General features: G+C 49.3%; 1 protein-coding gene across 4 annotated transcripts in view; it reads right to left on the bottom strand.

The window, feature by feature from the left end:
- The window catches only part of POU2F2 (POU class 2 homeobox 2), a 179,081-nt gene that overhangs the window by 45,803 nt on the left and 106,903 nt on the right, over window positions 1–26,375 (bottom strand). The window contains exon 1 of one of the 4 annotated variants that reach the window (XM_060258672.1): window positions 18,439–18,519. The exons of the other annotated variants lie outside the window; for them this stretch is intronic. Coding sequence (XP_060114655.1) covers window positions 18,439–18,466 — 28 coding nt within the window. The 5' untranslated portion in view covers window positions 18,467–18,519. Of the gene's footprint in view, window positions 1–18,438; window positions 18,520–26,375 lie in introns of those variants that run through there. 4 annotated transcript variants of the gene reach the window in all.

Raw genomic sequence — 26,375 nt, 5'->3', positions numbered from 1 at the left:
AACGAGTTGTGCTAATGAGCTCTGATACCACCTTTTCTACAAAATGACCCCTGCTACCCACCCCCTGCCCCTCCAGTAATCTTGGGTGAAAAGCACCTGCAGACATCAAACAGTGTTTGGCTCCACACCAAGGCAGCTGCTCTGGCTCTCAGAAAACAGACTGCTCCTGAATCTGAGTCCCAGAAACTGGTGCTGAAAAATAGCCAAGCCACATCCTACGGGGGAAAGTAAAAAAAAAAGGACGCAGAATGGTGGTCACCAATGTTCCCTCTGCGCTGTGAAGTCCTGTGAGCAAAAATTCTATTTTGTGAACTACTAGCGTTAAAGTTGTGAGCGACTGCATAAATTAGTGTGCTCCGGGGTCATCCTTCCTGAGCTAAGGCAAAAATGTGTGAGCTGGAGGCTAAAAATCTGTGAGCTAGCTCGCACTAACTCAGCTTAGAGGGGACACTGGTGGTCACCAGTCATTGCGGCCTGTGAAAACATTCTTTCCAGAAACTCAACATCCAACCTCCAAATTCACAACTACTGTATGTCTCCCCCCCCTGCCCCCGCCCAGAGATATTTTATTCTTTCATTCCAATTGACCGACAATCATTCTGCAGTAATCTATATAGTGAGGGTTAGGTGGAAGGTGGGACAGCAGATTCCTAAAAGCTCCAGCCTGAAAAGTGAGGTCAAATTATGGATGCCAGACTCCAGGTCGGACCTGGGGATCCCCAGGAATTATAGCTCCACACTACAGAACTCATTTCCCCTGGAGAAAATGGATGCTTTGAAGGGTGGACTCTGTGCCACTGTAACCCACTGCGGTCTCTGTCCTCCCCAGGAGCTATCCCCAAATCTCCAGGAGTTTCTCAACCTGGATCTGACAACTCTGCCACCCCGCAAGTGGCTGGGAGGGGAGGCTGACAAACCTAGGTCAAAGTGACCTGGGAAAGCAAAGGGGAAGTCGATATATCTTTGCTTCCCATCCTCTCTCTCTCTCTCTCTCTCTCTCTCTCTCTCTCTCTCTCTCTCTCTCTCTCTCTCTCTCTCTCTCTCTCTCTATATATATATATATATATATATATATATATATATATATATATATATTCTTATATTTTCTGCACCGTTTAAAAGTTGTATTCGGTACATTTCTACTCTGCCCGTTCTCCAAGGAGCTGCTGGTGGTGTGGTGTTCAGAGTGCTGGCCTAGGATCTGGAAGAACCAGGGTCAAATCCTCGCTCTGCCATGGAAGCTCGTTGGGTGACCTTGGGCCAGTCACATGCTCTCAGTCTAACCTACCTTGCAGGATTGTTTTGTGGGTAAACTGGAGGACGGAAGAATGCTGTGAGCTGTTTTGGGTACCCACTGGGAGGGAAAGGTGGGGTGTAGATGAAGTAAATAAATAAAATAAACAAAGAAGCTTAGGGGGGCATACATATGACTCCCTCCTCTCCTTTATTTCCTCCTCACAACAACCCTTTGAAGTAGGTTAGGCTGACTGAAAGAGACTAGTAGTCCACGAAGGTCAACTAGCAATTTTCAGGGCAAATGGGGATTATTGTTATTATTTTGTTTCAGTTCTGTTCCTGTTCTGCCAAAGGAAAATATTTCACCAAGTACTGATCATTTTTCATCGCAGCTGGTGTCACGTTCTATTTTTCACCGGAGTTGGTGTCATGTTGTGGCATGTGTCCCCCCCACCTCACCCCGCCTGTTCTGGGAGAGCTCTCTCAGCCCCACCTACCTCACAAGGCATCTGTTGTGGGGAAGGGAAGGGAAGGGAAGGGAAAGGAGATTGTAAGCTGCTATGAGGCTCCTTTGGGTAGTGAAGAGCAGGGTATAAATTCACTCTCCTCCTCCTCTTCTTCTTCTTATCCTCCTTCTCCCTATGCCTTTACTTTGGGGTCTCTTTGACCCCACCCCCATTCAATCAGTAAAGCAAGCAAGGTTACTAATATTAACAAGCCATATCTGCACAAGTGTGAGCAAGCAAGGTTACTAATATTAACAAGCACACGAACTGAGCTACCCAGGCATGACTGAGCCTACATAATATGAAAGTGATGTAGGCAAAACCCTTCCTCCCTGCCCACCCCCCCTCCACGGAAAGCTTTAGCAAGCAGGTTTCTATGACTCCCACCACCAATGCCCAGTTCTCTCCTTTCTCACTGGAAAAAGGAAGGACTTTGCTTCTTCTGGTTCTGCCCCAAGAAGGACCCCCTGGGCCAGCCCAGGTGAAGGATGGGGGGGAGGGATTTCAATTGCCATTCTCCAAAAAGCAGCTTTCTTTCCCCCCCAAGAGCTTCATCGCCAGCTGCTGCTCTCTGATTTGCATAGCCCTAATGAGTCACACTCCCATAAGGGAGATGGAGCCCTAGCAGATTTGGACAGGGGGAACATGAGCAAAACAGGTCCCCATGGCTCCCTTCTTGCTTTGGGTGAATATGACTTTTTACCAAGAGTAATACAGAAAAAGTTGCCAAACTGGTCACCTGAGTGGCCACAAGTAGGGTTGCCAATCCCCAGGTGGGGCCAGGGGATCCCCCGGTTTGGAGGCCCTCCCCCTGCTTCAGCGTCATCAGAAGGTGGGGGGAGGGAAATATCTGCTGGGCACGCCATTATTCCCTATGGAGACCAATTCCCATAGGGTATAATGGAGAACTGATCCACAAGTATCTGGGACTCTGTGGGGGGGGGGGTGCTGTTTGTTTAGGTAGAGGCACCAGATTTTCAGCATATCATCCAGTGCCTCTCCTCAAAATATCCTCCAAGTTTCAAAAAAGATTGAACCAGGGGGTCCAATTTGATGAGCCCCAAAAGAAGGCACCCCATCCTCCGTTATTTTCAATGGAGGGAAGGCATTTAAAAGTTGTGCCGTCCTTTTGAATGTGGTGGGCAGAACTCCCTTTGGAGTTCAACTATGCCTGTCACAACCTTGCTCCTGGCTCCACCCCCAGTGTCTCCTGGCTCCACCCCCAAAGTCCCCAGATATTTCTCGAATTGGGCAACCCTAGCCATGCAAATGAACACTTTGCCACCATATGTTGTGGTGCGGTTCTCCAAATAGGGTCGCCAGGTCTGTGTTGGAAAATACCTGGAGATGTTAGAGGTGGAGCTGGGAGAGGGTGGGGTTTGGGACGGGGAGGGGAGGAGCCTCAACATGGTGCTATGCCACAGAGTCCACCCTTCAAAGCAGCCATTTTCTCCAGGGGAGCTGATCTCTGCCAGCTGGAGATCAGTTGGAAAAGCTGGAGATCTCCAGGCTGGCAACCTCGTCTCCAAACTTTTGCCAAAATGATGCAAACGGCCAAGCTGTTCCAGAATAAAATTGCCAATTCCGGGTTAGGAATTTCCTGGAGACATGGGTGTGGAGTCTGGGGAGGGCGGGGTTTGGGGAGGGGAGGGGCCTCAGCAAGGTATCATGCCACAGAGCCCGCCCTCCAAAGCAGCCATTTTCTCCAGGGGAAGTGACCCCTGTAGTCTGGAGAATATCTGAAATTCTGGGAGATCTCCAGGCCTCACCTGGAGTCTGGCAACCCTAGGACAGAGAGGATTTCATCCAATTCCTGCACCTAATCAGAGTGGTGAAATCCCCTCATCGGTGGGCAAAAGTGGTGTACAAGGCTATAGGGGTGACCAAGATACCCTAAGATGTGAATCCATTCTTCTCCCTGCCCCGCTTGCTTCATCATCTTTGTCATCCTGCCAAAACGAAACGAGGATATTCACACACAACAGCCAGAGATGTCTATTTTAAAAGATCATTCATACCTATCCAGACCAGTGCGCCCTCTAAGCTGTGGAGTTTTGTAAGCAAAAATTCTGCTTTGTGAGCTACTGGCATTGAAGTTGTGAGCTACCCACATAATTAGTTTGCTCTGGGGCCGTTCTTCCTGAGCCACAGGCTAAAAAACTGTGAGCTAGCTCACACTAACTCAGAGGGAACACTGATCCAGACTGCCAGTTTGCCAATGGAACACCTGCATACCAAAAGATGTTAACTATCTGGCAAAATGATCATCTGTATTCATCTAAGGCAGCCAACTCCCACTTGGGAAATACCTGGAGATTTTTGGGGGTGGAACCTGAGGATGGAGGGGTGGGACCTCCGTGGGGTATAATTACATAGAGTCTATCTTCTGCAGTAGCCGTTTTTCTCCAGGGAAACTGGAAAGCAGTTATAATTCCAGGAGATCTTCATGTCCCACCTTGAGGCTGACAACCCTAGTTAACACAAAAAGAAATCCCCCTTCCCCCGTAGCACCCAAAGAGTGGGAAATTCCGCCTTTTGTTTAAGAACATAAGAGAAGCCATGTTGGATCAGGCCAATGGCCCATCCAGTCCAACACTCTGTGCTACACAGTAGCCAAAAAAACCCAGATGCCATCAGGAGGTCTACCAGTGGGGCTAGAAGCCCTTCCACTGTGCCCCTCCCAAGCACCAAGAATACAGAGCATCACTTGTCCCAGACTGTCTATACCCTGCGGCTAATAGCCACTGGTGGACCTCTGCTCTATATGTTTATCCAGTCCCCTGTTGCAGCTGTCTATGCTTGTAGCTGCCACCACCTCCTGTGGCAGTGAGCTCCATGTGTTAATCACCATTTGGGTGAAGAAGTGCTTCCTTTTATCCGTTCTAACCCAACTGCTCAGCAATTTCATTGAGTGCCCACGAGTTCTTGTATTGTGAGAAAGGGAGAAAAGGACTTCTTTCTCTCCCTTCTCTATCCCATGCATAATCTTGTAAACCTCTATCATATTTGGTGTCCATCTTAATTCCCTCCCCTCCCCCGCGCACAACCCTTATTCCTAAATCTTCCACCGTCGCTGCACTTCCTTGCTGTAAGAAACTTCTGAGCGCAGAAACCTTGGCAGAGGGTGGGATGGAGTGACAGCCCTATGGAGGGAAAGATTGAAGCACCCGCCCACTTAATTCCTCCAGCCAACACAGACATACACACAAATTTTCCCTGACTAATAAGCCACAGTCTCTGGAGGACGGCCCTGCCTCTGTTTCCTGCCCTGCCCTTCTGTAGCCTCCAAGAAGTCCTCTGCTCAGAGAAAGAAACTGAAATGTTCTAGGTGGAGTTGTTACCTTTTGACCCCTGGCACCGCTTCTGTGCCTTCGCCAACAGCCTGAGATGGGCAGTTTGGTGTAGTGGTTAAGTGTGCGGACTCTTATCTGGGAGAACCGGGTTTGATTCCCCCACTCCTCCACTTACACCTGCTGAAATGGCCTTGGGTCATAAATCCAACAAAGCAGAGGTTGTCCTTGAAAGGGCAGCCGCTGTGAGAGTCCTCTCAGCCCCACAGGTGTCTGTTGTGGGGGAGGAAGATGAAGAAGAAGAATTGCAGATTTATACCCCGCCCTTCTCTCTGACTCAGAGTGGCTTACAATCTCCTATAACTTCTCCTATAAAGGAGATTGTGTGAGCTGCTCTGAGACTGAGATTCAGAGTGGAGGGCGGGACATAAATCCGATGTCATCTTCTTCTTCTTCTTCTTCTAGAAATATCCTGGAGAGATCACCAGGTGAATCCCATCACTCTGCCAGGAAAACCCTTCCTAAATTTTGGCATGATTCAAAGAGGTAGGCATGGAGATTTTGCGCCACCGCCTGTATGCAACAGCATCCCTTCTCTTTCGTATCTGATGAAGGGACCTTGCCTCAAAGGGGGGGGGTGGCTCAGTTGTAGAGCATCTGCCTGGCAATCAGAAGGTCCCAGGTTCAATCCCTGGCATCTCTAGTTATAAAAGGACGAGGTAGGAGGTGATGGAAAAGACCTCTACCTGAGACCATGGAGAGGCACTGCCAAGCCTGAGTTGACAAGACTGACCTTGATGGACCAAGGGTCTGACTCAGTATAAGGGAGATTCATATGTGACTCTTTTTAAAAAAAATTATTATGAATAATTCACCATACATTACAAAAGTCACACAAAAGAAAATACAACAATCCAAATTTTAAAATCAACGCAGCCAGATATAAACATTTGTCATGATCCTTGGCCTAGCGAGGCCTGCAGGCCCCAGGGAAGCCTGCTTAGGAGTTACTGGGGAAAGCCTACATCTCCCAGGATCCCCTCTGTCCCTGTGACTGGGTAGCGAGGATTTTGGAGGGAAACAGGCTCAGAGAGGGCTGGGGCCCAGGAAGAGAATATATAAAGGCCAAGCCCAGGAAGTGGATGTTCTTTCCCTGGATGACTTAGCTGGAAACAGGCTGTCGCTGGAGAGCTGGAAGCAAGGAAAAGGCCCTTACCCAGGGGGCTGGGGATAAGTGTAATGTTAGAGTAGGAACTGTAGAGATAGACACGTTAGGGCATTTGTTTATTTTCCCTTCACCCTTTTACTGGTTAATGCACCTTGTTAATTTATATTGCACTAAAATAAACCTTTTTGTTGTTGTTCACTCTGCTTGGTCCTCATGCCTATTATTTGGCCTAAGCTACAGGAGGCCTGACGGGCTTGGGAGGGGACTCTGGGCCTTCTCAAGGAGAACCTTTAACCCAGAGCGGTGGCAGCACTTGCTAAGACCCCCCTGAGTCACGACAGCATTATACAAAGCATTAAACCCCTGACCCACACAAAAGGGTAACACGAACTATTACCATAAACAAACCTTTCCAAAATCTAATCCAATTTTTAAAAAAGTATCTTTCTATATAGAGGGTTAATCGGGTTGCATCTTTCCCAGCTGTGTGTGTTAAAAAGGGTAACCAAACTGCAAAAAAAAAAAATGATTCATATGATCCAGGGTCATTATCTATAATATTATATGAAATCTGACTTAGAACAAATTGGACCCAAATGCGATTAAACCATTGAGATATTGTAGGCGCATGTGTATCATCCCGCTTAGCTGCAATTGCAGATCTAGCCAAAGAGATTAGGAATCGAGATCAATTCATTAGTCTGTTTGAGGTGTGACTCTTGAAAACATATACCACCCCCCCCCAAAAAAAAATCTTGTCAGTTTCTAAGGTGCTACCGAACTTGGACCTAGCTATTGCACTGCAGCCCTACATTGGCTTCCCTCTGAAAATACCTTCTTGGGTTGCTGTTGTGTATGCGGACTCCAGTGAAGACCGAATAAAGTGTTCCTGCCTGGCTCATTGGAGCCATAAGAACAGAGCTTGGGAACAACGGGCAGCAGGATCCAAATCCCCGCTGCCCTGCACCAATCACAGCCCCCCTGCTGGTTTGAATGATCCAACAACGTGCTTGCATGGGAACTAGGGTTGCCAATCCCCAGGTGGGGGCAGGGGATCCCCCGATTTGGAGACCCTCCCCCCGCTTCAGGGTCATCAGAAAGCGGGGGGAGGGGAGGGAAATGTCTGCTGGGAACTCTATTATTCCTTATGGAGATTTATTCCCATTGAAAATCATGGAGAATTGATCTGCGGGTATCTGGGGCTCTGGGGCGGCTGTTTTTTGGCGTAGAGGCACCAAATTTTCAGTGTAGTATCTAGTGCCTCTCCCCAAAATACCCCCCAAGTTTCAAAAAGATTGGACCAGGGGGTCCAATTCTATGAGCCCCAAAAGAAGGTGCCCCTATTCTTCATTATTTCCTATGGAAGGAAGGAATTGAAAAGGTGTGCCATCCCTTTAAATTTGATGGCCAGAACTCCCTTTGGAGTTCAATTATGCTTGTCACAGCCTTGATCTTGGCTCCACCCCCAAAGTCTCCTGGCTCCACCCCCAAAGTCCCCAGATATTTCTTGAATTGGACTTGGCAACCTTAATGGGAACCCTGAGTTGAATATACTTACCGTAGCCCCGTTGGCCCAGTTCCTCAGTCTTGAAATGCAGTCTGCCCAATGCTATACCTAATAAAGAGCTGATGTTCACTACTACTTTGCCTCTTCAGTGCATCGAACCCACTATATTATCGTTTCCAAAAGTCAACCAGCGGTTGGCGTAGAATTGCCTGCTGTCCCCTAAATCAGAACCCTGTCTCCGTAATGCTTTGCACGAGAGGCCAACCAAATGTCATCTAACAGTGTGCCAACTCTGGAGTTCGTTAGAACCATTCATCGGGCTGGATGTTATAATTTTTTAAATTTTTTAAAAAAAGTTTTAAAAGAGAAAGGATGGTTCCTCAGGCCCTGATGCTGGGTCTGACTTCGAATGAAAGCTGGCTCCGAGATACACCCAGCTCTTTGGGGAAAGAGGCGATAAAGTAATTACACTCCATAAGCGTTAATGAATCCCAGTAACTGTCTCTAATTGCTCTCTGTAACTATCTCTAATTGCTCTCTGAACCCTTTTTGGAACAGAAGTTGGAAGCCACTGTGTGGCCTTTGCCTGAATTTAGGAGATAAATTTAAGACGCTCCTGTCCCCTAGCCTGCTCCTTCTGCCTTTTCCAAAATGGAAACCTTAAACCGGAAAGAATGTGCTGCTCCCTTGGAACTTTTTGCGCTATTACCTACAATTAGAGATGTTGTTAGTTCAGGTTCAGAAGCGTAGCAGGAGAGCTATGTTTGAATCCAATAGCACCTTAGAGACCAACTGGATTTAAGGGTAGAGTTGCCAATCCCCAGTCGGGAGCAGGCGATCCCCTGGTTTGGAGGAGCCCCTCCTCCCCACTTCAGGGTTATCAGAATGCAAGGTGGGATGGGTGGGAAATGTCTGCTAGGCACTCCGTTATATTCTATGGAGACCAGTCCCCATAGGGTATAATGGAGAATTGATCTCTGGGTATCTGGGGCTCTGGGTGGGGGCTGTTTTTTTTAGGTAGAGGCACCACATTTTCAGCATAGAATCTGGTGCCTCTCCTCAAAGAAACAAACAAACCCAAGTTTCAAAAAGATTGGACAAAGGGGTCAAATTCTATGAGCCCCCAAAGAAGATGCTCCCATCCTCCATCACTTCCAATGGAGGGAAGGCATTTAAATGAAGCATAGTCTGTTTAAAGGTGATGGCCAGAACTCCCTTTGATTCCCTGAGTCAGACCTGGCAACCTTATATTGGGGGGGGGCGGGGTATAAGCTTTTGATACTCAAGGCTCCTTGTTTTGGCTCTCAAAAGCTTATACCCAAGGCCTTTTTTGAGCAGGAACGCACAGGAATGCAGTTCCGGCTGGCTTGGTGTCAGGGGTGTGTGGCCTAATATGCAAATTATTTCCTGCTGGGCTTTTTCCTACAAAAAAAGCCCCTTGTGAAACAGTGATGTCAGTGGGTGTGGTCTAATATGTAAATGAGTTCCTGCTAGGCTTTTTCTCCAAAAAAGCCATGCTTCTACCCACAAAATCTTCTTGCTGTCTGAGCTGTTACTAGACTCAAATTGCAATTCTTGTTCTTTCAGTGTTCCCCTTCCTCACTATTCGAATTGGGAGCTCTGGGTTGGGCAATACCTGGTGATTTGGAGGAAGTGGAGCCTGGGAAGGGCAGGGTTTGGGGAGAGGAGAAATCTCATCAGGGTACAATGCCAGAGTCCAGCCATTTTCTCCAGGGGAAATGGATAAATGGGGGGGGGGGATTGGAGAAACATATGGAGCAGAGGTGGTTCTTAGTCACAAGCAATAGATGGAACACTCTGTCTGGGGCAGTGGTGCTCTGTATTCTTGGTGCTTGTGGGGGGGGGGGGCAACAGTGGGAGGGCTTCTGGAGTTCTGGCCCTGCTGGTGGACCTCCTGATGGCACCTGGGTTTTGGCCACTGCGTGACACAGAGTGTTAGACTGGATGGGCCATTGGCCTGATCCAACATGGCTTCTCTTGTGTTCTTAACTCTGAAGTTTGGAGATCAAGTGCAAAATTGGGAGTTCTCCAGACCTCACCTGCAGGTTGGCAACTGTCGAGCAGGTAATCTCCGCATGAAGGAGTGATCGCATCTTGTTTCTAGGGGGCATGTGCACAGAAATGCGCAACCATTAGCGTTAGGGCGTCATGGTGTTCTCTTTCCCGTGCCAGCAAGGCTAATTTTGAAAGGATGATGCAATTATGTTTTCCCAGAATATCCTTAACCTGACAGCTCGGTTTTTTAAAAAAAAACAATGCAGGGAAAGAGGGTTGCAGAGTAAAAGAATTTGAGAGCTGGAGAAGAGGCTTTGGCCTTTGGAAAAAAGGCTTTGTTGTGTGCTGGACTTTATGTTTGGCGGGTAGCTTTTGTGCGCCCTGGCTATCGCAGGAACGCTAGGGTCTCTGGGATACATGATGTGATTTGGACTCTAATAGGGAACCAATGAGCAGTTCTGGCACGAAGCTTGACTGCCGCGATTTGGTATGGGGATCTGGGGGGGGTGGTTAACATAAGAACATAAGAGAAGCCATGTTGGATCAGGCCAATGGCCCATCCTGTCCAACACTCTGTGTCACACAGTGGCCAATATATGTGTGTGAGTGTGTGTATACACACACACACACACACACACATATATATATATATATATACACACACACACACACACACACACTGTGGCTAATAGCCACTGATGGACCTCTGCTCCATATGATTATCCAGTCCCCTCTTGAAGCTTTCTATGCTTGTAGCTGCCACCACCTCCTGTGGCAGTGAATTCCACATGTTAATCACCCTTTGGGTGAAGAAGGACTTCCTTTTATCCGTTCTAACCCGACTGCTCAGCAATTTCATTGAATGCCCATGAGTTCTTGTATTGTGAGAAAGGGAGAAAAGGACTCCTTTCTCTACTTTCTCCATCTTGTGCATGCATGTAAGCGGGGTCACAGCCTCGCCATTTTGTCTAAGTATGTAGCAATCAATAAAACATAATTCCTGTTTTGCCATGATGCATCGAACCCAGTATTTTACATGCTTGCCAAGATCCTCTGTGTGAGAGAGAGACGCTCAGACAGACAACTAAACAAGTTGACTTTGAGAAAGAGTAGTGTTTCAAACAGGATACACTGACACACAGAGCCAGTTTGGTGCAGTGGTTAAGTATGTGGACTCTTATCTGGGAGAACCGGGTTTGTTTCCCCACTCCTGCACTTGCACCTGCTGGTATGGCCTTGGGTCAACCATAGCTCTGGCAGAGGTTGTCCTTGAAAGGGCAGCTGCTGTGAGAGCCCTCTCCAGCCCCACCTACCTCACAGGGTGTCTGTTGTGGGGGAGGAAGGTAAAAGAGATTGTAAGCCGCTCACAGACTCTTCAGAGTGGAGGGCGGGATATAAATCCAATATCTTCTTCATCTTCTTCTTATAATCCCGAGGGCACTCCTTCTTACTAAATATATAGCCGATGCTGTTTCCAAATCAAATGCCATTCTGGTTGACAGTCTCCAGGGCTTTTTTTTTTTAGAAGGAATGCAGAGGAACACAGTTCCGGTGAACTTGGTGTCCGTGGGTGTGGCCTAATATGCAAACAAGTTCCTGCTCGGCTTTTTCTACAAAAAAAGGTCCTGTGTGAAACAATGGTGAAGTCAGGGGGTGTGGCCTAACATGCAAATGAGTTCTTGCTGGGCTTTTTTTTAACAAAGAAAGCCCTGACTGTCTCTTTTAGTTTATTTTCAAAGACAGGACAGTAAAAGAGAGAGAGAGAGAGGACCAGTTTCTGTGCCTTTAAATGGAAGGGCAGAAAGGCTCAATGGGCACGCATGCATAGGACACAGAAATAGCAGGACACACGGGAAAAATTAATAAGGCTAATAATATATATAGTCAGGAGTCGTTTTGTAGAAAAATAGGTGGCGGAGCTCATTAGCATAACATTAGCATATGCCGCTGCCCACCCGCCCCCCCCCCCCCCAGCCAAAAGCAACCCAATGCAAGAAACGAGAACCCCGGGTGAACAAGGCCTACTTGGTCTGGCTAGAGAGCCAGCCAGCCCAAGCAGGCCTTGCTCTCCTAGGGCTCTCCTGGGCTGCTCCCTCCCCCCCCCCCAGTCAAAAGGCCAGCAAGCCACCTACTGCCCAAAATCACACAAGTGGAGAAAGGATGGTACAGACTTCTTCAGGGGTTAATGAGAGCTGCTGGAGACGTGGCAAAGCCCCTGGTGGCTGGCTGGCTGCTTGCTCTCCTAATCCAGGGATTGTTATGCAGCTGCACCTACTATTTCAGGGGTGGCCAATGGTAGCTCTCCAGATGTTTTCTGCCTACAACTCCCATCAGCCCCAGCCAGCATGGCCAATACCGTTGGCCACCCCTGTACTATTTAATGGACAAGGTAGGTGGGGAGGAAGAGGGGGGAACCCTCAGAAAGGCTCGGGAGCTGAGCTCCTGCTGAATCTGAGGCATGTATATAATCCAAAATGCTGCAAAGCATATGAAAATACAGGAAGACTAATAAACTACTGAATGCATGTAGCAAAAATACAGAAAGACACTAATAGACAATAAATCCATACACTATTCAAGTGCAACACCACTCAGTGACAAAGAGGCCAGAGTCCCAAAGAAAACTTGTTTATTAGAGTCTCTGTACTTTTGCTATATGCATTCAATAGTCTATTAGACTTCCTGTGTTTTCATATGCTACGCATTTTGGATTATATATATTGCTAGCCTTATGAATTTTTCCCGTGTTTCCTGCTATTTCTTTAACGGATGGGTGGCAGGCAGAAACTCAACCGGCAAAGCTTTTCCCGGTAAGGAGAAGCCCTGACGGGAAACCCCCGTCTGCTGAATTTCTGCCTGTGATGCAGTTCTTAAAACCCAGAGGAAACATCAGACAAGAATCAGTTGTAAGATATGCTAAAGACACAAGAGCCCCATAAAAAAGAAAGAAAGAAAGAAGTGACAATCTTAACGTGTCCCATCCGAAGGATTCTGGTAGGGATTATGTCAGCGCTTTACACAACCGCAAGCGAAAACAGAACTTAGAAGGGAATCTCTTTGTGTAATTGCATCAGCACCCTGGGAATAGCTTCCCTTGCTGGATTTCTGAATGTTGCACAAGCGCACTGCAGGGCTACTTGCGTTGGCGGAGGGAGTAGCGGGGAAAACTTCACCTGCTGAATTTCTGCCTGCCGGGCTAGTGCTAATGGCTTGGAGCTGAGCGAAAGGAACCCAAAGCTATTAACAACACTGTTCTCCCCATCTTTGTTTTATTATCACCAGGGGTGGGATTCTAGCAGGAGCTCCTTTGCATACTAGGCCACACACCCCTGATGTAGCCAATCCTCCAAGCGCTTACAAGTCTCTTTTTTGTAAGCTCTCGGCAGACTGGCTACATCAGGGGCGTGTGGCCTAACATGCAAAGAAGCTCCTGCTAGAATTCCACCCCTGATTATCGCAACAACAACCCTATGAGGTAGGTTAAGATTAGAGACAGTGGTGGATCCTGGCCAGACACTGTATGCGCTACACAACACTAAGCACTACGCTGCATGACACACACACACTCCGATATGAAACAGAAGTGCTCATGGTGGTAAAAGTAAGGTGTTATGTATTGGGACTTGCAGCAGGCCCAGCGCAAGTATGAGTTGCGGCTGTCAGAATATATTGTGCATTGCAAGAATTATTTGTATAATTCAACACTGTCTTAGCCAAAGCTCCTAGGCTGACACACAGAGATCTTATTGTTCACAGAATCACAGAATTGGAAGGGATCTCTATGGTCATCTAGTCCAACCCCCTGCACAATGCAGGGAATCCTCAAACATCTCATCTACACACTCACCCAGTGACACAAACTCCACACCCGGAAGATGGCAAAAAAAAGAAAACAAACCCTCCAAGATCCCTGGCCAAACCGGCCTGGAGAAAAATTGCTGCGGGACTTCAAAGTGGCGATCAGCATTTTCCGGGGCATGTCAGAAAGGGCCGCAAGAACTAAGCACTATGCAGCCCTTCCTGCCCTCCTTCTCATGCTCTGCTGAAGTTCACAGAATCAGCATTGCTGTCAGGTGGCCATCTAGCCTCTGTCTGAAAACCTCCAAGGCAGGAGAGCCCACCACCTCCCGAGGAAGCCTGTTCCACTGAGGAACCGCTCGAACGGTCAGGAAGTTCTTCCTGACGCTTAGCCAAAAACTCTCTTGATTTAATCTCAACCCGCTGGTTCTGGGTCCAACCTTCTGGGGCCACAGAAAACAACTCCGCACCATCCTCTATAGGACAGCCCTTCGAGTGCTTGAAGATGGGGATCACCGTCACCTCCTGAAACATTACCACTACTTGTTACCGCTACAGAGGGAAGAGGTTGGCGACCACATTGCCCACCCTATTCCTCCCCAAGACATGCTGCTCGCTTCCCTCCTTCATCTGCCGTGGGGCAAAAAGTCTCACTTGTTTGAACAAATGGGCCAGAAGAACTATGCCCTGGAAGGAATGGGGCAGAAGGTGAAGCATGAGGTTGCCAACTCTGGGTTGGGAAATTCCTGGAGATTTGGGGATGAAATTTGGGAGGACAAGGACCTCAGAGAGGTAGAAGAGCCTGCCATTTTCTCCAGAGGAAATGGTCTCTGTAGTCTGGGGATCAGTTGTAATTCCAGGAGGTCTCCAGGCCCCACCTGGAGGCTGGCAACCCTACTGAGAAGATTTAAAGGGTAGGTTTTCCAGGCCACAAATGGACACCCTCAGTCTTCACAAGGAAGTAGGCTGTCTCCCAAGTGCTTCCGTAACTGCAGATTCAGAAGGACTTAAAAAGGAAGCCTTTCCCTCAGCTCTCAGCCATTAGCTGTAGACCAACCGGCAGAAATTCAGCAGGTGAAGTTTTCCCTGCTACTCTCTCCGCCAAGAGAATTTCCACCAGCTGGACATTTGTGACTCAGGAGGCTGTTCCAGCAGAAAAAGATGGCAATCCTAGACCCAGAAATAGGGTTGTCAAGTCCAATTCAAGAAATGTCTGGGAACTTTGGGGGTGAAGCTAGGAAATTTTGGGGGTGGAGCCAGAAGAAAGGTTGTGACAAGAATAATTGAACTCCAAAGGGAGTTCTGGCCATCACATTTAAAGAGATCTCACACCTTTCAAATGCCTACCCTACATTGGAAATAAAGAAGGGTAGGGGCACTTTCTTTTGATGCTCATGGAATTGAACCCCTTGGTCCAATGCTTTTAAAACTTGGGGGGTCTTTTGAAGAGAGGTGTTGGATGCTATGCTGCAAATTTAGTGCTTCTACCTCAAAAAACAGCCCCCCCCAAGAGCCTCAGATACCTGCAGATTAATTCTCCATTATTCCCTAAGGGAAATGGTTTCCATAGGGAACAATGAGTGCACAGCAGACACCCCCTCCCCACCGTGGGCTTTCTGATGACCCCGAAGCAGAGGGAGGCTCTCCAAACCAGGGGATCCCCTGCCCTCACCTGGGGATTGGCAACCCTACCCGGAAATGGGTCTAGAATTTTGCAGAGCACAGCAGGGTTTCCCCAAGTTTGGCTTTACCCATCATGGAACTGCAGCGGCTAGCAAGCCGCAAGGCGGTGGCATTTTTTCCTCCTTCCCGCACAATTCAGTAAATGCTCAGTAGCCCGCTTCGGGTCTCCATCCGGCAACTGCAGCAGAATCTTTCCCGGTCAACCTCCCCGCCCCCACCCCAGTCTCCAAACTGCTGGTCACCCTTTGGTGGCTTTCACTTCTGCTTCCCTTTCGCATTTTTAGCCGGTTTAAAAACAGACTCCAATTTACTGAAACACCAGCTAAAAACAGACACCCAGAAACCAGCCAGGCCGGCAGCTCCCAGCAGGGCTCCTCCCACCTCCCGGCAGCCAGCTGGATCCTTCCCCCCCTCCCCCCTCGGGGCCTTCGGGGGTGGTCTCCGTAGAGAAAAGGGCTTGGGCCAACTCCACAAGGAGGGTCCGGTGGCCTCCTTTGCCCTTAACGTCTGCACAGACAAGGGGCGATTTGGGGAGGGACGGTGGCTCAGTGGTAGAGCGTCTGCTTGATAAGCAGAAGGTCCCAGGTTTAATCCCTGGTATCTCCAACTAAAAAGGGTCCAGGCAAATTGGTGAGAAAAACCTCAGCTTGAAACCCTGGAGAGCCGCTGCCAGTCTGAGTAGACGATACTGACTTTGATGGACCCAGGGTCTGATTCAGTATAAGGCAGCTTCACACGTACATATGTTCAGAAAGGGCAGCTCACCCTTGTGAAGAGCGACACAAGCCCAAATCCTCTCGCTTTCGTGACAGCCCCTGATGGGAACAGGCTTGTCAACTGATACTATAGCACTGGAAAAAGTGCAGAAAAGGGCAACTAGAATTATTCAAGGGTTGGAAAAGGTTAACCAGTGGGAAAAGGTTAAAGCACTTGGTGCTCTTTAGCTTGGAGAAACGTTGACTCAGGGGTGATATGATAGAGGTTGACACGATTATGCATTGGATAGAGGAGGTAGAGAAAGAACTTCCTTTCTCACAATACAAGAACTCGTGGCACTCAATAAAATTGCTGAGCAGTCGGGTTAGAACGGATAAAAGGAAGCACTTCTTCACCCAAAGGGTGATTCACACATAGAATTCACTGCCACAGGAGGTGGTGGTAGCTACAAGCATAGGCGGCTTCAAGAGGGGATTGGATAAACATATGGAGCAGAAGTCCATCAGTGGCTATTAGCCACCCACAGGGTATAGATGTCTGGGGCATCTGTCTCTCTGTCTGGGGCAGTGATGCTCTGTATTCTTGGTGCTTGGAGGGGGGGGCAACAGTGGGAGGCTTCTAGTGTCCTGGCCCAACTGATGGATCTCTGGATGGCGCCTGGTTCTTTTGGCCATTGTGTGACACAGAGTGTTGGACTGGATGGGCCATTGGCCTGATCCAACATGGCTTCTCTTATGTTCTTAACTGATCACAGCCTGGTCCACTCCCGTGCCTTTCACAGTGGCACTCTGTCAAAATTGATCATGCCCTTTGCTGTCACCCGCTATCGAGCCAATGTTAAAAGCACAGGAACAGGAAGCACACAAAAAAGCCGCTGGGGAGGCGGTATGGCAGAGTGTCTAAGAGCACTCTAATCTGGAGAACTGGGTTGATTCCCCATTCCTCCACATGCAGCCAGCTGGGTGATCTTGGGCCAGTCACAGCTCACTCCAAGCTGTTTTCTCAACAGCAGTTCTCTCAGAGCTCTCTCAGCCCCACCTACCTCACGGGGTGTCTGTTGTGGGGACAGGAAAGGAAGGCAATTATAAGCCGCTCTTAAGATGGCAGTGAAAACAGGGTATAAAAGCCGACTCTTCTTCTTCTTCCTGCCCTGGTTGCCACCTCCTCCACAACTACAGAAGAAGAAGACTGCAGATTTATACCCCGCCCTTCTCTCTGAAGCAGAGGCTCAGAGCGGCTTACAATCTCCTATGTCTTCTCCCCTAACAAGAGATACCCTGTGTGGTAGGTGGGGCTGAGAAAGCTCTCACAGCAGCTGCCCTTCCAAGGACAACTCCTGTGACAGCTATGGCTGTGATAGCTATGCCGTTCCAGCAGCTGCAAGTGGAGGAGTGGGGAATCAAACCCGGTTCTCCCAGATAAGAGTCCGCTCACTTAACCACTACACCACACTGGCTCTCATGCCATATAGCAGCTGCATAGCATGCAAGAATCCAACAGGTAAAGCTCTCCCCACCATCCCAACTTCTCTATGGTGGCTAAAGCTTTCCTAGTGAATTTATCCCTGTTGGGCATTTGTCCAGCACAGGAGCCCTGCCAAAGAAAATGCTCCAATGCCCTACCCCTGCATAAACTCCAGTCCCAGGCACCAACTGGCTTCCTCCACCCCGTATCATTGTCCCTTGCCCCAAGGCCTGCCAGTCTCTCTGAGCCTGTCCCGTTCTCCCCCTTCGCCTTTGAACTTCACACCACCACAGCCCTGGAAGTGAAAGGTTGAGAAGAAGGAGGAGGAGAAAGAGGAGGAGGAGGAGATGATGATATCAGATTTTTATCTCACCCTTTACTTCGAATCTTAGTATCTCAGAGCAGCTCACAATCTCCTTTATCCACATCCCCCACAACAGACAACCTGTGAGGTGGGTGGGGCTGAGAGAGCTCTCCCAGAAGCTGCCCTTTCAAGGACAGCTCTGTGAGAGCTATCGCTGACCCAAGGCCATTCCAGTAGCTGCAAGAGGAGGAGTGGGGAATCAAACCCAGTTCTCCCAGATAAGAGACCGCGCACTTAACCACTACACCAAACTGGCATCTTAAAAGGTTATTTGCCTCGGAACACACCTGCATTCCTTCTCCTCCCCCCGCCCCTCCCGAGTCCTGTAAGGTCACAATGCATGTAAATCTTCAAAACGGAGGTAACAGTGTTACCATGGACATAATGCTCAAGACAGCCTCTACTATATCAGAGAAGTTTGGTCTCGGGCAAGAAATCTATGGCTGCAATCACACACACTAAATAATGAACTTTCAATCTACTTTCCAACTGGATTTTGCGAGTTCCCACAGTATAATCCAGTTGGAACGGGCACTGAACGTGGATTGAAAGTGCATTATTGTGTGCGTGTGATCGCAGCCGATCTGTCCTAGAAGATGTGAAGAGGACAGAGAGAACTGGGAGGAGAGAAGCGAAAGGAGAATGGCAAGTCCCCGCTTGGAGGCTTGGCTCACCCTGTTGCTACTTACCCGGCGCCCACAAGCCCGAATTCACCATGGCTGTGCCGCTCCTGGCTGAGGAAAGAGGGCATTGGAGGCTCGAGTCTGCTGCTGACACCCATCCCCAGAGGGAAGCGCAGGCGGTGGGACGAGGAAGGGCCTCCAAACCAGGGGCAGGCATGGGGGAGTCCCCCCACGTTCAAGAAGCAAGCACAGTGAATGTGGCAGGAAGCAGCTGGGAGGAAGCCGTGGCAGGAGGGGGGGGGGCGCGGTGAAGAACGTTGCTGGAGCTGGCACACACAACAAACGCATGCGTGTCTGTGGTGTGCAGCGGCTCGGCTACAGCAGAGGAGCCTGGACTTTGCAGCACCAATGGCTCCAGGGCACACTGCTCAAGACACCCCACTTAGGTGAGGGGTCTATGTAAAAGGTGCACACAGCTTGTGCTTCTCAGCATGCAGCCCAACCTGGCATGTGCGGCGACAAAGGGTTAAACACATGAACCTGCCTTATACCGAGTCCCTCGAAGTCCCTGCGAACTGGCAGCAGCTCTCCAGGGTCTCAGGCAGAGGTCTTTCACAACGCCTCCTACCTGGTCCTTTTATTTGGAGATGCCGGGGACTGAACCTGGGACCTTCTGCATGCCAAGCAGAGGCTCTTCCACTGAGCCACGGCCTTGCCCTTGCAAATGAACACATGAAGATGCCTTAAACTGAATCAGACCACTGATCTATCATAGTCAGTACTATGTACTCAGTGGCATCACCTACTGCCAGATCTTTTAACTGGAGATGCCAGAGATTGAACCTGGGACCTTCTGCATGCCAAGCAGAGGCTGCACCACTGAACTACAGCTCCACTTCATGGCTCTCCAGGGCTCAGGCTGAGGTCTTTCCCATCCCCTCCTGCCTGATCCTTTTAACTAGAGATGCCAGGGATTGAACCTGGGACCTTCTGCATGCCAAGTAAATGCTCTACCATTGAGCTACAGCCCCACTTCATGGCTCTCCAGGGTCTCAGGCAGGTCTTTCCCATCACCTCCTGACAGATCCTCTAACTAGAGATGCCAGGGATTAAACCTGGGACCTTCTGCATGCCAAGCAGATGCTCTACCACTGAGCCACAGCCCCTCTTCCTGGTTCTCCAGGGTCTCAGATGGAAGTCTTTCCCATCACCTCCTGCCCGGTCCATTTAACTGGAGATGCCGGGGATTGAACCTGGGACTTTCTGCACGCCAAGCAGATGCTCTACCACTGAGCTACAGCCCCACTTCATGGCTCTGCAGGGTCTCAGGCTGAGGTATTTCCCATCACCTCCTGGCTGGTCCTTTTAACTGGAGATGCCGGGGATTGAACCTGGGACCTTCTGTATGCCAAGCGGATGCTCTACCGCTGAGCCATGGCCACTCCCCTCTACAAAAAAAGCCCTGCTGAGGCCCCTTCCCTCCCCAATCTCCACCCTCTTCTGGATCCACCCCCAAAGCCTCCAGGTATTTTCCAACACAGAACTGGCAACCCTGCCGCTATCCAAATGCTGCCTATAGTCAGATCAGTTCGAGGGCCTCAGATGTAGGCCTTTCCCCCATAACCTTCCTAAGCCTGATCTGTATCTCTGGTTTGTCTGGCCCCACCCCCTTCCCAGGGTTTTTTTTTTTCCCTGTAGCAGGAAGTCCTTTGCATATTAAGCCCCACACCCCTGATGTAGCTAGCCAATCCTCCAAGAGCTCTTCTTACAGGGCCTACTGTGAGCTCTTGGAGGATTGGCTACATATGCAAAGGAGTTCCTGCTACAAAAAAAGCCCTGCCCCTTCCATGTTTACTTCTACTCCTCACCTACCCATCCTCTCAATCCCGGTTCCCCCGAACTTCCTGGATCTGCCTTTCTCCTGTGGATGCTGTGATCTCCTGCCAGTTGCATGGGACTCCCGCAATCCTCTAGTACCCAGCGTGAACTTTGCCCTGCTGAGCATGAGAAACACATGGGCTAGTGAAGTTTTAGGAGGGGGGAGAGCACTCGCTGGCCTCTGCGGCAGAGTGACGTCCTAGGCAGTCACCTAGAGCATCCTGCCAGGGCAAGAGGATACAGCTAGTCAATACGGAAAAGACACTGTCGCGGGAACACATGAAGCTGCCTTCTAGGCAACCAGACCCTTGGTCCATCAAGGTCAGAATTGTCTGCTCAGACTGGCAGCATCTCTCCAGTGTGTTTTATATCAATAAAATAAAGCAGCCGATATTATAGTGCCCCTATATGCAGGGCCGGCTCGCCCACTAGGCAAACTAGGCAGTTGCCTAGGGCGCCGGCAGGGTGGGGGTACCGAATTCACCCTCCCCCCTAGGCAAATGCACAGTTTTCTCCCCCACCTCCTCCTCCTTCTTCCCTTCCCCACCCCAGGTCTGTTTCAATGCCCGGAAGGACGATTGAGCGTTGCTCCTGGGCTGTCTAAAGGCGCCCCCCCTGATCAGCTGATCGGTGGGTAAAACTGCCCTGCCTGCTCACTCAGTGCCCGGGCAGGCTAGCAGTAGCATGAATGAACTGCGTCCCGAAAGTTCATTCGACGTATCTCGACGTATCTCAAAGAAGGAGACATCACAGAACAGGGAAAAGTACAGAAGAGGACCCATGTTCCCTCTAAGCTGAGTTGGTGTGAGCTAGCTCACAGTTTTTTAGTCTCCAACTCACACATTTTCTGTCTTGGCTCAGGAAAAATGGCTCCAGGGCAAACCAATTTATACAGCAGCTCACAACCTTTAAGTCAGAAGCTTATGAAGTAGAATTTTTTGCTCACAAGACTCCACAGCTTAAAGGAAGCACTGAAGAGGACAACTTAGCACTTCCCCTATGAAGAAAGGCTGAAGTGTCAGGGACTTTTCTGTTTAGAAAAGAGACAGTTAAGGGGAGGGCATGATAGAAGTTTATAAAATTATGTGTAGGGTGGAGTTGACAAAGAGAAAAATTTTTCTCCTCCCCAAATACTGGAACTCGAGGGCATCCAACGGAGCTGATGGGCAGTGAATTCAGGACAGACAAAAGGAAATATTACTTTACACAGTGAGAAATTAAAATGTGGCATTCACTGCCAGAGGACGTAGTGATGGCCACAGGTGTCAACGGTTTAAAAGAGGATTAGACAGATTCATGGAGGAGAGGGTTATCAGTGGCTAATATCCATGGTGACTAAAGGGAACTTCCCTATTCAGAGGGAACATGCCACATTCAGAGGCAGTAGACCTGGCCTAGGGAGAACAGGTAGTCAACCTCTGAATCCCACTGCCTGGAGGTAACAAAAGGGAAAGGCCTCAGCTTCTCTGCCTCATTGCTGGCCCTCCAGAAGAAATGGCTGGCCACTGTGTGAGACAGGATGCTGGACTAGATGGACCACTGGTCTGATCCAGCACAGCTCTTCTTATGTTCTTATCACCTGCTACTTTACCTTTTCACTTGATACGCTGAGAATTGAACCGGGAACTCTCTGCGTGCCGCGCAGGTGCACTACCACTGATCCACGGCCTCTCATCTAGCAGTGATGGCAAAATCAAATGGACATGTTTGAGAGCAGCGTGCCACTGGGGGGCAGCACTGACTGCCAATTTCATGCCCAGCCCGCAGGCTTCCCCGATGCAGCAGTCTGTTGCTGAGAAACAGCATCTAGGACTGAGACAGTCCCTCGCTTGGACCCAGCGGTGCTTTTCTTATGTTCTAAGATCTGGACCAGGAAATCCTAACTTCGACCCACTTTGCAGAAGACACTTCTGAATGATGGTTAAAAAAAAAAAAAAAACTTCGACGGTTAGATTGAGGCCAGTAGCACTTTGGAGACCCAGCAAGATTTGGAGCAGGGGTGGCCAAACTGTGGCTCAGGAGCCACATGTGGCTTTTTCACACTTATTGTGTTGCTCTTGAAGCTCCCACCACCCCCTTGGTTGACTTGGAAAAGGCATTTCTCTATTTAAGTCACTTCTCTGAGCCAAGCCAGCTGGCAGCTTGGAGAACGCATTTAAAGTTAAAGTTGCTTTCTTTCCTCCCATCTATTTGCCTGCCTGCCTTGTGGTTCTCAAACATCTGATGTCCGTGTCTTGCGGCTCTCAAATATCTGAGATTTATTCTATGTGGCTCTTACATTAAGCAAGTTTGGCCACCCCTGATTTGGAGGGTATAAACTCTATGCTGGATAGAAGAGTTTTTGGGGGGGAGGAGGAGTTTAAGAAATTACCCTCATTTTGAGGGAGATAATCTAAGAAGATGGGGCTGACTCTGTCAAGGTCTAGAGCAGGGGTAGCCAAGCTTGCTTAATGTAAGAACCCCAAAGAAAAAAGTCAGGTGTTTGAGAGCCGCAAGACACGATATCTGAGATCTGCAAGACAAGGAAGGAAGGAAGGAAGGAAGGAAGGGAGGGAGGGAGGGGGGGGAGGGAGGGGGAGAGAGAAGAAAGAAAGCAAATTTAACTTTAAATGCATTCTCCAAGCTTCTGGCTGGCTTGGCTTGGAGAAGTGGTTTAAAGAGACTGACTGGGTGGTGGGGGCTTTGAGACCCACACAATATGTGTGAAAGAGCCACATACGGCTCCCAAGTCACAGTTTGGCCACTCCTGGTCTAGAGACACATAACCAGAGATCAATTGAGAGAACCCATTTGGTGTAGTGGTTGAGTGCACAAATTCTAATCTGGGAGAACTGGGTTTGATTCCCCACTCCTCCACGTTCAACTGGTGGGTGACCTTGGGTAAGCCATAGTTCTCTCAGAGCTCTCAGTCCCACCTACCTCACAGGGTTGTTGTGGGGAGAAGGGAAAGGAGATTGTAAGTTGCTCTGAGACTCCAAATGAAGGACAAGGTACAAATCTAATCTCTTCCTCTTGCCACAGGAGGTGGTGGCAGCTACAAGCATAGCCAGCTTCAAGAGGGGATTGGCATATGGAGCAGAGGTTCATCAGTAGCTATTAGCCACAGCTTATTGTCGGAACTCTCTGTGTGGGGCAGTGATGCTCTGTATGCTTGGTGTGTGGGGGAGCAACAGTGGGAGGGCTTCTAGTGTCCTGGCCCCACTGATGGACCTCCTGATGGCACCTGGGTTTTTTTGGCCACTGTGTGACACAGAATGTTGGACTGGATGGGCCATTGGCCTGATCCAACATGGCTTCTCTTTTGTTCTCCTCCTCCTCCTCCTCTTCTTCTGATTAATTACTCCCAATGAGAACAGGTCTTTCTATCCCACCTACTGGGGTGGTTACAGGCATTCCACCCACTTTCTTGGTAATGTTTCTATGGGGAACAGGCAGATTCCCCCCCCCCCCAAAAAAGCATGAAAACCAGGAACTGTGCTTTCCTCTGTAAGAACAGGCCTTCAGTGAAAGCAGTGAAACCCAGGATGTTCATCCCAGAAACCAAACGTGTGGCAGCAATGATGGTTAGAAAGACCCACTCCTCGCTGCGGAAATCTCCCCAAATCCCCAACTTGCAGGGCTGGCCCTGCCACTAGGCAAACTAGGGAACTGCCTAGGGCGCTGGCCTTCTGGGGACGCTAAATTGCCCCCCCCCCCAGTGACTCAGTGACGTTATCAGTGCGGGGGGTGGTGGGCGTGTCTTGCCTGGAGTACCAGATAGTCTAGGGCCAGGCTGTCTCCAAGTGTATGGAGACTGGTGGCATTTATCTAGCAGTGAGGGGAAGGGACTCTGTCCATGCTCAGAGACCCTTCTGGATTCTTTCAGAGGGTAGCCATGTAGGTCTGAGGTAGAACAGCTAGAGTCGAGTCCAGAAGCACCTTAGAGACCAACAATGCTTAGTTCTTGTGGCTCTTTCTTACACGACAAGGGAAATGCTGATTGCCATTTTGGGGTCAGGGAGCAATTTTTCTCCAGGCCAGTTTGGACAGGGATCCTGGAGGTTTTTGCCATCTTTTAGGAATGGAGCAGGGGTCACTGGCAATGTGTGTGTGTGTTGGACTAGATGACCCTAGAGGTCTTTTCCAATTCTGTGATTCTTTGAGACTCTCAGGGAGTCAGGATGCAGAGGTACAGTGCAAAATGATGAAGGGATCTTTGAAGCTCTCAAAAGTTTACAACCTGAAACTTTGGTTGGCCTCTTGTTGGCCTCTGAAACTGTCTACCTGGAAGGCACCACCCATCAACCTCATGAAAAAAACCCAGGAGAGTACCAATTGATATCTTTCTTAACTCCCTTTTCTTTTGCATTAGAATCATAGAATCACAGAGTTGGGAGAGACCTCCAGGGTCATCTAGTCCAACCCCCTGCACAATGCAGGAAACTCACAAATCCCTAAATTCGCAGGATCCTCATTGCTGTCAATGGCCATCTAGCCTCTGTTTAAAAGGTGCATTGTTCCTTTGCATCTTGACTTCCACCTTTGATACACCCCTCCCACCTTCAGACTGAGATATAAGGACTCAGGGATCTCTGTGTTCCCACTTGTATCCGATGAAGGGGGCTTGCCCCAAGACGTATCAGCATCTCGTGGCAAGCGCATATCCCCAAAATCTCATTGGTCTCTAAGATTTATTTATTTGCTTTGTTTATATCCTGCCTTTCTCTCCAGTGGGGGACTCAAAGAGGCTCACATCCTTCTCTTCTACTCCAATTTATCCTCACGGCAACCCTCTGAGGCAGGCTAGGCTGAGAGTGTGTGACTGGCCCAAGGTCACCCAGTGAGCTCCCGTCACAGTGTGGGTCTTCCAAATCCTAGTCTGACATTTGAACTCTGCACCACACTGGGGGGGAAGGAGGAGGGGGAGGAAATTGAAAAGGAAAAGGAGGAGAAGGAGGAGGAGAAGAAGGAGAGTTGAATTTATACCCCGCCCTTCACTTGGATCTCAGAGCAGCTTACAATCTCCTTCCCTTCCTCTGCCACACAACAGACACCCTGTGAGGCAGGTGGGGCTGAGAGAGCTCTGACTGGCCCAAGGTCACCCAGCTGGCTGCATGTGGAGGAAGAGTGGGGAATCCAGCCAGGTTCTGCAAATTTAGAGTCCACTGCTCATAGTCAAACTGGCTCACAGAGTGGATTCAAATCTAGCTATACTTCCAGATTCTTGCCTTCCAAGCAGGATGCCAAGCCCTGCTACCCAAGGGAGAGCTACTGAGGGAGAGCCAGTGCAATGTTGTGACTAGAGGTGGACGAAGATCTTGGGAACGTGGGTTCGAGTCCCCACTTCTGCCATGGAAGCTCGCTGGGTGACCTCGGGCCTTGCCTAACTCAATGGGTTGTCATTGTGTGAAAATGGAGGAGGAAAGAGGAATATTCTTAACCAGTTTTGTCATTGTGTGAAAATGGAGGAGGAAAGAGGAATATTCTTAACCAGTTTTGTGTCCCAACTGGGGAGAAAAGGAGGCTACAAAGAAATAAATGCATATAAACGCACATAACAATCACAGGGATCAAGAGATTAGTTTGCATAAATTTTGTTTGTCTTCAAGGTGCCACTAGACTCTTCTTCGCGTGTGCATTTTATTAACGCTATTATTTATAATCCGAGACAGACTCATATGGCTACAGTTCAGGAACGATTGCTCGACAGAAAGGGGGGGGGGGACTGAAGTTTGGGGTGCCGACCACTGAGGGGCAGCAGAGCGCCACCAAATCTCACTCTCACCTGTGGAGACCGATTCATGCCAGGAGACTCTCCCATACAACCACGACCGGCAGGTTTACTCTTGGCACAGTCTTGCTCTTTTTCTCAAGCGCGCTTTCATGCGCCTGCCGAATACCACCATTCACGACACTGGAGCCTGCAGAAGTTACACCTGCGCGACGTGGCACATGGGCTGAGGTCGGGTCTGGAGCGCTTCCAGTTCAGCCCTCTCAAGAGGGGAAACTGGGGAAAGATGCTTCTCTGCCCGAGTCCCTGGACATCCGCTGCCAGCCAGCACAGATGATGGACCCAGAATAAAGCATCTTCATATATTCAGCACAGATGGTGGACCCAGAATAAAGCATCTTCGTATATTCAGGTT

The sequence above is a fragment of the Heteronotia binoei genome, chromosome 17, assembly GCF_032191835.1.
Source record: "Heteronotia binoei isolate CCM8104 ecotype False Entrance Well chromosome 17, APGP_CSIRO_Hbin_v1, whole genome shotgun sequence".
Classification (NCBI taxonomy): Eukaryota; Metazoa; Chordata; class Lepidosauria; order Squamata; family Gekkonidae; genus Heteronotia; species Heteronotia binoei.
This window is presented reverse-complemented; position numbering and strand designations above follow the sequence as displayed.